Source organism: Camellia sinensis, chromosome 15, assembly GCF_055761805.1.
Source record: "Camellia sinensis isolate YWXY chromosome 15, ASM5576180v1, whole genome shotgun sequence".
Taxonomy (NCBI): Eukaryota; Viridiplantae; Streptophyta; class Magnoliopsida; order Ericales; family Theaceae; genus Camellia; species Camellia sinensis.
Window position 1 is genome coordinate 131,422,671 of NC_138975.1, and position 12,117 is coordinate 131,434,787.

At 34.9% G+C, this 12,117-nt stretch overlaps 1 protein-coding gene across 1 annotated transcript in view; it reads right to left on the reverse strand.

Moving 5' to 3' along the window:
- Positions 1–11,824, reverse strand: part of LOC114309216 (protein CASP) — a 56,184-nt gene extending 44,360 nt beyond the window's left edge. Inside the window, exons 1-8 of the mRNA XM_082909410.1 lie at positions 11,503–11,824; positions 10,174–10,284; positions 8,928–9,106; positions 4,815–4,964; positions 3,937–4,025; positions 3,081–3,190; positions 2,851–2,945; positions 2,217–2,272 (exon numbers count right to left, since the gene is read on the reverse strand). Of these exons, the coding sequence (XP_082765536.1) occupies positions 2,217–2,272; positions 2,851–2,945; positions 3,081–3,190; positions 3,937–4,025; positions 4,815–4,964; positions 8,928–9,106; positions 10,174–10,284; positions 11,503–11,590 (878 nt within the window). The 5' untranslated portion in view covers positions 11,591–11,824. The remainder of the gene's footprint in view (positions 1–2,216; positions 2,273–2,850; positions 2,946–3,080; positions 3,191–3,936; positions 4,026–4,814; positions 4,965–8,927; positions 9,107–10,173; positions 10,285–11,502) is intronic.
- Positions 11,825–12,117: the final 293 nt, after the last annotated feature.

Sequence of the window (12,117 nt, forward strand, 5' to 3'; positions counted from 1 at the left end):
CGAGAGGCGACGGCGACGATCAGAGAGCGAGAGGCGAGACCAGAGAGAGATGGACAGAGAGAGGAGACGAAGACGATGAGAGACGAACACAGAGAGAGAGGAGACGAACAGCGACGCGAAAGAAATACCTCGATCAGAGACGAAGAGGACTCGATCTAGCCTCGATCTAGGCTACAACAGGTTCTTCCTCTCTCACTCTTTCTCTTTCTGTCTCTCTCTATCTTCAATAGGTTAGGTCTGGTTAGGGTTTCTTTCTGTTTGCGTGTCTGACAGAGTGTCCTCTTGCAAAAATTCAAAAAAAAAAGGGGACACGTTAGGTCGAGTGTCGGACACGTGTCTACCGCTTGTCCGACGCGTGTCCGTGTCCAACACGTGTCCGACACCCATACGCTGCCTCCAGAGACGTGTCCGTGCTTCATAGTTTATAGGCTAAAGACTCTCCTAATTCTATAAGAACTATAACTCAAATTTAGAAACTAAGTGCCTGTTTGGGAAGTGGGTTTGGAGGTTTTTTTGGCTAAAATAGCCACAAAAAACAAAATAGGTTTTTTACCCCAATAAGACAAAACATCACATCCAACCCATAATCATTACATTCTTTCTCTCACAAAAAAAGTCAAAAACCCTTTACAAACCAAGCTTTTTAGCCCTAGGCTAAAATAGCCAAAAAAGCAAAAAAAACTAAAAAACCAACCCACTTCCCAAACCAAGCCTAAAATTATTTAGCAACTACTAATATTCTAGGCCAGCTATGACTTCCAATTCTGCATCAATCATAATAAGAAACTTATTAACTCCTAATTCTACTTCAATATCAAAATAAGAAATTTGGACTTTTAACCACGAAGATTATTTTAGACATAATAAAACCCATATATAATAACCCATTTAATAACTTGACCCAAAATAAAACCTATGGGTGATCCTTACAACCCATGTCCAACAATTATTGGAATTACCATTATACCTTTAATTACTAAAACCTGCTATAATGACATTTAGACTGAAAATTATTCCAAATCTTTAATTTTTGATGCACTAAATGTGCTTCATGTGAAATTTCAGATTTGCTCTTTTTCTTCTTCCCATGATTTTCATCAGCCAAATTCTCGGTTCATCCCAAAATTGCATGGCAAGTCCCAAAGCTTCTTCTTGATCCATTACAAAGGATTTTATTACTATTACCTAGTGCACACTACAACTTGTGCTGGAAATAGGATTAGGTTTTTCCATGTATTCACTTTAAAAAGAACCAAATGGCTATCCAGGAGGGTTAAACTATGCAACTTGTTAATCTCAAATGACAGAAGATGATAATTTTGTAAGACTATTCATAAAAGAAAAAACATACATTAAAAAATTGAATACTCAAAAGCAATTCCTAAATAATTCAAAACATCTTTACAAAGACCGATCAAAATGATGCCGAGCCAATAGAGTCCAAAAGAAAACTCTCATTTGGGCACATTGGCAGATCTTACACTGGTAATTTTGATGTGACCCAAGTTCATCCAGATAATAATTGGGTTGGGTATTCCCGCAGTTGTTAACAAGCAAACTGATGAACATTTCTGTTTCCAAATCATTTTTCTTGAAGTCCCAAATTTCTGACAACTGCAGATAATTTAAAAGTTCCACTTTCATAATTATCATGCTGAATACCAAAGATAAAGGCATCGTTTCTGACAACCCAAATGGCCAAGTTAATTTCCCTAGTTCAGAAGTTTATTCTAATTCAATTCAGGGAGCTTCTTCAAATCAAATTCGGCTAATATTCGTCCTAGGGTTCTTTGATCCACCAAATTGAGTCATTAACTACTCAAATATTAAATATACCTTTAGTATAAATATATACAAAACTTAGTTTTCTCAAACATATTGGAAATGGAATAGCATCTGAGCTGCATGAATTTGATCAACTCAAAAAGGTATCATAAGTTGGTCAAATTCTGCCGGTTCCGACTCCAACCTTTAATTCCAAGTGTCCAGGTCTCATTAATCATAATCTAGCCTAACTTTGAGCGTCAATAATTTAAAATCTCACAATTCTAATTCTTCTGATAAGATCAAAACCTCATCAAATCAAAGCATTACCAAAAAAAGGCAAAATCCAGTAATTGCCATTTTCTTCAAAGATTTGAATAATTACTGTGAGACCAGAGGGGGAATAGAAGAGAAGAAAAAGAGCAGTTCTGGTATGAAAGCAGGAAACTCACCTATTCTTATCTACATTATCATCATTTGCTGATTGTAACTGGGAACGAAGAAGTCCCTGCAAAAGTTGGATGGCATAGATAATTAGCTGAGACAATGATGATTCCAGATAATATAGTAACCCAAAATGTCCAAATCATCTGAACAACAAGCAAAAAGAAAATTAAATTTTCACCAAAGTTGATTGTCTGACATCAGAAACACCACAACTTTATTGAGAGTAACTCCGTAGAAAAATAAAGCTTTTTGCCAGGAATTCACTGAACTCAACCCAGATTTCTAGGTCCATATATACGTAACTTAAGGAGTTGATTTAAATTAACTCATACAATTTCTAGCATCTGCAACATAATTTATGCATTTATGAGAGAAATATGTCAACTTGAGCAGAAAATTTTTCAAACAGCTAAAGTAAATAAAAACATTATCCAGTAAAACATAATATAAGGAAAACAATGCAAGTATATCCATAAAATGAAAGGAAAACAATTAACAAAGAGCAAAAATATTAAATCGAAGAACACAAGATGAAGAGAAAGTGGTCAAATAACATGTCTTTTACCAAAAAAGTTTAACACAATAGAATTGCAGCCTAGTCTGATCCTTATGAATCAAAACAAAGATTTCGTGATGCACCTTCTCCCTCTCAAGACTAAGAAGGCGAGTCTGAGCTCGTTCAACTTCATCCATTAAAAGATTGACCTCTGATTGCTTTGCTGCTCTCTCTTCCTCTGAGATTATTAAATGGAAGTGAGTTTGCAATCTATTTCAAATATTCACAATATTTGCTATGTAGTTGGTTTAGTAGTTTACGAGCATAAGTTGAATACAATCAACAATAAACTCAAAAAATATTAGTATGTGACCTGATTGAGCACGAAATTCAAACAATTTGCTCTGTGCAAGTTCATGTAATTTTTGAACATTGGAAACACTGTCTTGAGCTTGTCGTAATTGATCCTGCAATGATTGCTCCCTGCATCAACAAACAGAGCATAAGCCGCATTACCTATTAAAGCAATACAAATAACAGAATTTGTTAAGAATGGCAATCTAGGGAACTATTGTACTATTGAAATACAAGAACTTGATGTTTCTGGTTTGCTATTGCATTGGCATGCCTACAAAAGAATCAAGAACAATAGCCTCAACTCATTATCCTCGATCAAATGACACTGGTAATAAAATAAGGCCATAAGAAAATTGGATTCAGACCAGTCAGGGTTGATCAGAATCCAATCCAATAAGAAAATACTCAGACCAGATCCAACATTCAGAAGAATCAACACAAATCTAATCAAATCTAATCCTGAATCTGCTGAAAACAAGGGATCCAATCTGATAATCCAATCATAGAGGGTAGGAAAATAATATATACAAAGTTTTGAGAAACAACTTGAATTTTATCAGATTAATCACAATTGTTTTATTGTGACGGTTCTTATTAAACTATAACCATTCAACTTATATAAAGATAACCATCATTTATCAATCACCCATATGTATAAAAGATATTAATTTTTGCAACAAGATATTAACTTTTGCAATTGGATTTGATCATATTCAGCTTTGATCATTACCCTAAATCATATTTTAATGGATCGAAACTTATGGCCCAATCTGGATCACAGGAATAGATTCAGGTCAAAATCTGATCCGTTAACAGGCCTAGTGGTAATCATCTAAGTGTATAACTTTCCATGCATACAGATAAGATAATACCTTTCTTTTAAGAGCTCCAATGTTTTCTGGTTCTCTTCTGCCAAACTGCGTTGCTTAATCTCCACAATTTCTTTCACTTTTTCCTCCATCTGAACTCATATCAGAAGGCACATGCATCAAAACAACACACATATCAAAACCATAACAAACCAATGCATTGGTTTTTCCAGAATTGAGTTCTCACAGTACAAACCATGTTGTCCCCTAAAAAGAAAATTACTCCAAAGATTGTTGTACATAATGCACGTTGAGGATGAATCTTTAAGTTATTGCAGGTCATCATAATAGACCAGGAAGTTCACAATGATAACTGAATAAATAGAAATAATATATGAAAGTAGGGGTAGGAATTTTTGATACAACACGAACCGTACACAAAGTAAGCAGGTTACAGTGAGTCATTTTTCGACATGACCTCAGTTATACCATGACAAGATAAGATGATAAATAAACGGTTCAGTCAGTGTCATACTCGCATAATATGAAGTTGACATGGATGACTCGTTTAATGGATGATTAGTTACATATTTTAATGTTATTTCTACTAAGAGGTGCTATGACATGTTTAAATCCCTTTTGCAATCTCATCCAGTTGAATTTTCTAAAAAATGTATAATAAGATTTGGGTTCAATATAATCTTTTTGTTTTCCATTTGAGATAATCTAATCTTTTCACTTACTATTTTGGAGTCAATCTAGTAAACAAATAAATAAATAAATAATCGGGTTTAGCTTTTTGAAATTGGAGAAATGGAATTAAGTTTAAAGATACAATGCGATTACCCTAGTCCACGTAAGTGTAATAAAGGCCATGACAAGTATAGCAATATGATAAATAAACAAAATAAAATACGGTAACCACTCAAAGAAGTGCTAACCTGCTGTTCTAACTGGCGGGTGCGCTCTTCAAGTCTTCTTATTGTGGCTTGTTGATTTTTCAGATGAGTTGCTTCTGTCCTGAATTCCTCAAGTTCAACCTTCATTTTTCGATTCTCAGACTCTAGTTCAGACAATTTCAAATCTTTCTCCTGCATAGAGACAAGAAACAATCAGCAAGTCACACACATGAACGCAGACAAAGCAAAAAATTTCTTAGAAAATGGAAAAAGTGGAATGAACCAAATACCAAATGAAAGAAAACATAAGAAAAATTATTAACATTAAAAAAGTCCAAAGGAGTGACCCAACTTATGCATGTTCCAGCGAAAAATGTGAGACTGTTCATGCATCTCAGCCCAATTACTAAATATTAAAAAAAAAATAATAATAATAATAATAAAGTGCACAGATGCAATCACAAAACCAAACAAAACTCTCTCACATGAGGTGAAACCCTTTAAATGTGTGGGTCCTACCCCACGTGAGAGGGTTGCGTCTGGTTCTGTGATCAAATTTTGCGCACATAAAAGAACTCAAAGAAAAATTGTAAGATGCCAAGGTGGCAGATGCAAATGATTGAACTGAATGCGTTCCTTAAAAAGCAAGGCCACCTTGTCTGAGTTCTTGTAGAGCTGTAAATGCACAACTCAAAAGAATGCTGACTAGCTCAACTGTGCACAACACATGATAAAGAGCACAGATTGATTAAGTATTCTTATCATCATTTGTTTTTCTCTTTTCTTTTCAAAGTTCAAATTGTACATTCAATACGAGGGATCGGTGATAGGTAGAACACTAGGAGAACTCTCATAATTTTTCTATTCTTTGCTTGTAAGTTGTAAGGTATTATCTTTTAGGTTGTCGTTTCATTTAATCTGCTCTTTATTCTTGTTTGCTTCATGATTCAATTGTCAATTGTTGATTTCTTCGATTGACAATCTTTTCTTAGGGTTTCACAGCTTTACTTGATGATCTATGTCTTCTATGACAATCTCAGTTTGTTCTTCGTTTTCATGGATGTTCCACGTTTCGATTTACAATGTCTTTGATTGACGATACTCTCTTAGGGTTGTGACTTTCTTATTGTAGCTGTCTTTTTGTATTGATTTTCTTCATTAAGTGGTGATAATGTATAATGAAGGTATAGGGGCTTGTTTTTGTGGTAATGGGATTTGGGTTGGGGAGTACAGCATTTAAAGGAATTAAGAAGAGGTTGGAGTAAGCAGGGGGTTTGGTTGTGGAGAAAAGAAATTCTGAGAAGAGAAGTAAATGGTGGTCCCTGTTGGGTGAGGGGGGTTTGGCCCTATAATAAAGGTGGTGATTTTAGCAGGGGATGGTCGCAGAAATAGGTTTAGGGTGGAGATGACAGGAAAGGTTATGTAGCAGAGAGAAGGTGGTTTGGCCTAAGGGGATTTTGATTCATAAGCAAAGTGGATGCAGAAGAAGCAAACGCACAAGGATTCATCAGAGATGGATGGCGATGAAGATTTGCTTCAATATATTGACTAGTCTTTTTGGAGATTTACGGTTCCCCGACTGATGGCAAAAGAGATCTTGTCAGTATCGGATTGACGTCATAAGAGTAGCAGTGCCAAAGAGGGTCAGTTTCAGATGCTTGTGGAGTGAAATCAGGTTTTCTGAGATGGAAATGAATGTGGCACATGGAAGTCAGGCACATGGAGCGTGGGATTTGTTTTGAAAGGGTCACGTCGCTTCGTCAACCATGTTTGGGGCACAATTACAGGAAGAAGCTAAGAAGCATGAACACTTCTATGAAGGAACTCTTCGGACAGTCCTAAATGCATGCCTGACACTTATTTAATGTGTCTTAACTAAAAAATAAAATACATGATATTGGATACTTTACCGACTCTTCAAGAATACTTTGGCGACACTTCTTGAACTTTCCGAAACACGTCCTATGTGAAAAATCTCTTCATAATAATAATGTTTTGCATTCTTCAGAACACAACTAATGAACTCCAAATTTGTTTTGAAACATTTATACACAATGTGAATGCACAATGTGTATTACAATGTTCTATAATCATTTTGCATTCTCCATAATGTAATTGTAATGTGAATGGTATATTGATATTTAAAGTACGAAACATATAACTTTTTAATGTAATTAGTATTATATTACATATTTTTCATTATCTTATAATAAATTATTCATATATATGACATATAATAAATTTATAAAAATATAAAATTTTAATGTAACCTAAGCGTGTCGCTTTTTTTTTTTTTTTAAAAATTTAAGTGTCAACGTGTCTGTGTCAGGTCACGAGTCCATGTCTATGCCTAAGAAGAGGAGTGAGTGGGGATAGCCACGTGTACATGGAGTTATCCAAAACCAGACTATTTTAAAATCTAGAGTTGGTACTTTGGGTTTGGATGTGAAGGTTGGAATTTGAGGGGGGAAAAAGGAATGGGCTTTAAGGGAAAGAATTGAACCTAGGTATTGATAGACATGACAAAGGAATAGTTGGGCTTGGTGCAATGAAAGGCATGATAAAGCCAGTTGTTCATATGAGGCATACTTCAATACGTATCATATAGGGCCAAAAAGCCCAGTCTAAAGGTGTGGCCAACAAATTATCTCCTAGGTAAATCAGATGAATTACATTGGGCCAGCCCAGCTTGTCGATCAAGACTCTTTGATGAATACAGATCTAGATGCCCTTTCCTGCAGTAGTTTGCAGCATCCCATGATAAGATGCATGCAACCCAGCTCATCAAACAATTTGCCTTCTTCAAGAGTCTCTTTTAATAAAGAGCAAAATGGAGTTGGGAACGAGTATGAGGGGGAGATTTCCCAGTTCGGAAAGGAATTTAGCAATAAAGGGGATGATAGGGGGTGGCAGGTCAGTGTAGCAACTAGCAATAGATGGTGGCCTCTAGCTGATTTGGAGGATGAAAGAGGGGGAAGGTGCGTGATGAGGATCAATCGAATCCTTTGGTTGGTTTGGAATTGGTCGTGTTGGATAGATCTTTTCTGAGAGTTGTGGCAAGGTAAAGGGGTTGTCCCTGGAGAAGTGTTTTCACTCAAATTTATGAATCTACTTTATTGCATTTGGTCAAGATAAGTTTAAGTGGGAGATGCAAGGGTCTTTCACCCACTTAGCTCAACCATGTGACGCAAACAAATGTCTGATTTGGAACTTAACTCATGTAAAAGATAGCAAGGATTGAACCAGTATCAGGTGTTTTCATAAGAGAGAAATAAGAAAACAAAATTAAACATCATAAGCTCCATTGCCTGATTGCTCTTCTCAAATTTCCCTGTATTTACTTCCTTCCTTAAAACACACAACTCAAATTGAATATTAAATTACAGATGAACACTGCATGGCACAACGCTCATGCTATTTCATTTATGTGACTACAACATGTGAATTAGATTGAGGTATGAATGACGGGATACAATTAGTATAGTGTTCCATAACAGACATAGGACCAATTTATACTATAAAAAACCAGTTTATCAGGGTAAAATTTTGTTGGGATGTGCACATCAAATTTCAGTATACTTTCCATGAAATTCAACATCTTGCCTGATCTAACCAACAATTTAATTCCATACATTCATTCCATTCTTTCTTTCTTTTTTCCAATTGCAACGCTATGGAAGAGCAAAAATGATATGGGTTGACAAAGTAGGTTTATTATTGTTCAGACATCAAATTACCATCGATGACTGAACCATTAACATGTATTATATACCATTGCAAACATAGGTAGAGTAAAAGACAAAAGTCACAAGTACGTACTACAGAATCAAAGACAGAAATTTCAAACATATAATACAAATCTGAGTAGTTGTACAGAGTGAGAATTGAAACATCACAAAGAGTCACGATTGGTAGAGTTGTGTGTGATATAGCTACATCATTGATCATAAACTATCAATATGATTAGTAATTGTCAAACTCTCAATACGATTAGTAATGCTCAAGAATTCTCCTTTGTTCTTGCATACATACTCCAGCATACATGGCTCATCCATGTGGAATGTGAGAACCAAGAGGGTTTATAAGTGAAGGAATTCCAAATCCAATTGAAATTGTTCCAGTACAAAAAACTGAAAAGATGAACCTGATACTTACGGCAATTGAAGAAAGAACTGGATAAGGATCTGGAGCCTCATAAAGCTTCTGATAAATGTTAAGAAATGCATTTTCTCCATATTTTGCTCTCTTGGTAAGATTATCAACCTCTTCCTGGTAGCCTTTAAGTAAAGAGTTGAACAAACTTAACTTATCTTCCGCTGAAGCCTTCTTGAAATCTGTCAACACAAAACCATTAGAAGTGTCCCACACAAATTAAAACAAAGTGATATATATATATATATTAGTTTCCTCCAAAATTGTCCCAAACGTCAAAGATAAATTAACATTTTTTGCACATTTGAGGGAACTAGACCAGACTGTCAGCCTACCATGACTTATGAGTCAGAGTCTGAACCAGCAATGATGGTTCAGACATTATGACGTTCATTCAAATATTAAACTAGCAATTGATTTGTTCTATGCATGGGGTGAAACAAATAGTTTTCTTGCAACAATTTTTAGTACATATTAGGTTGAATTATTATTGACAGGTAATTAAATAAAACTATAATGGGTAAATTACTCTGACCTCCCCTGAGGTTATTGATAATGACAAATACCTCCCTCAACTCCCTTGTCAGATTTGTAGACCAAATGGTGTAAACAAAAGTTATGCTTTTAGATTTTTATCATTTATGAAAAAGATTCAACTGTACTCCCCCTCCCTCTTCTTAGCAGACACATCTCTCTTCTCCACTGTCAAACAAAGTTATCCCATGTTCTTCTGTTTCACCATCCAAACATCACCACTCCACCACTACACCACACCAAACCAAACCAAACCACCATGATTACCCACAATATCATATTTTCAATAATTCACCAGAATTTAACCAAAACCCACCCACCATATCTCTCTCTCTCTAGTAGACCAAAAATGGCCCTCTAAAAACACCATGGCTGGATGAGCAACCACACCAAAATCACCCTCCTCTATTAAATATTTTACTAATTAACCATTATGGCAAACAAATATTTTACAATGCTATTCTGTATAGAAATGATATTACAAGAATGTCATGTTAGCAAACACATACTTGAACACTCGCTGTGATGATGCCAGATTTGGAGAGCCTATTCAAAGGCAATAACCTTTGTGGCTTTTCTTTCAAAATCTAATGTTTATCTAATTTTGTACCCCTCTCTCTCTCTCTCTCTCTCATGAAAGAGAATAAAAATTAGGGCAAACACTACTTAAATATACATAATTATACAGTAGAAGTGGAAAAAGCATGTGTTATACCTCTAGTGCTCTCTGCAAGTTTCCGGCGGTTCTTCTGGCTATTTTCCTGATTTTCAGCTATCCTAAGCCCTTGTTCATCCAACACACCCTTTTCCTTCTCTAAATTGAAGTCTGCAACCAACATAAAAAAATATAAATGGGCAAGTCAATAAGATCTTTGCTTTTCTCCAAAGATGAACAAAAAATTGTGTTCAATGTAGACTTCAATAGTTTATGATTTTGTGAATCAAGTGATTTCTATCCAAAAAAAAAAAAAATACAAAATCTACAATGATCATCATTAAGGGGGAAAAAATAAAATGAAGAAGAAGACAACAAACACAATAAGTAAATCCCTTTAAAAACATGTCGTTAGCTCAACCTTATTCAAGTTAATGGGCATTTTTTTGGGTAATTAAGTTTTATTAACAAGGAACTCAAGACAAGAACTTAATGGACATTTTGTTTCATCATATATCATCTATGCCATCTACTGCTACTCTTTCTCCATTTCCGGATAAGTCTGCACAGTAAACCATTGACAATGAAGGATAAGATGAAAATTATAAACTTGTCATGATTTCATCACTCGCCAATTTTAAGAATCCACTACTCTTCTAATAAATCTTTAATTCAGTTAGTGCATTACATTGCATGCAAAATTTTCAGTTACCAACTAATCATCTTCAAACAGCTTACATGTGACCTCAAGTTTTAACCTATACTGAACTGGTGCAAACTAAACCAAACTAAGATCCCAAATTTATGCTTGCAGAACATCCTCGACACTAACCGTATCGGTGGAAATGAAGTACGGACACCTCTCCATACATGTTGAGGACCATTTTTTTTCAAAAACAAATTATAAATTTTTTTTATATACTAAAATAGCATATCTACTGTTGATAAATTTGATAAAATTAAATATTTAACATAAAATAAATATTAATATTTAAAAATATGATATACAATAAATATATAAAATTATATATTTTCTCCGGCATGTAGCCTCCTTCACTTTTCAAAGATCTGCGTGTCGGCGTGTCCATATCGTGTCACGTGTGCGTGCTTCTTAAGGTGAAAACATAGTTAATGGTGCCAATATGCGAATTCATATTCATTTTACACATGCATATCATATACTTTTCTTCTCCAATTCAATTGTGTAAGTTAGTCAGAGTGCTCAATGTTCAACTAATAATGAAAAATAATCAAACAGCAGAGTTCAACTAATCAACATTACAATACAACTACAAGTGGCAATCACTATACTCAATCTAGATTCAAAGACTGAGTAACGTGGAATGGTAAGAAAATGAGAAGAATGGCATAGAAATTGCAGTACAGTACCTTTCCAGAAATTGGCAACGACAGGGATAGGTGTGGAAGAAGATGAATTCGATTTCTCTCTCTCCGATCCTCCCACGGAGGCCTCCATTTGATGATGAATCAATACAGATCTGCTCAGAAGCTAGGGTTTGCTTGCGTCTTCCGATCTCTCTCTATCTGTGTGTATATATTTTGGTTTCAATTGTAATCGATACAATTCAGGGTCTGTAAGAGGCGATCCGAGGTTGATAATGAAAAAATGCTTTGACAGGTCGCGTTCCGTCGGGGGGTTTTTAAACAAAATTGTGTTCGAACGGAAATGTGTGTGTGTTTTTTTTTTCTTCAAAAAAGACCAAAAATCAAAAACTCAATTTTTAAAAAATTTAACCTAAAAAATTTAAATTAAACACACACATTATTTAGCAAATTTATTTATTTATTTTTTAAATTAACTAGACAAATTCAATTAACCATTTTTGTAAACTTTTATGATTATGTTTAGTATGATAAAATGAAATAAAAATAATAATGGAATACGAGATTGAATGGAATGTCTATTCTGATTCTACTTGTGGGGACATATTTTTAGGTAGTCCACGTGGCTGAGGTTGTTAGCCGTGGTGCCACGTGGACGAA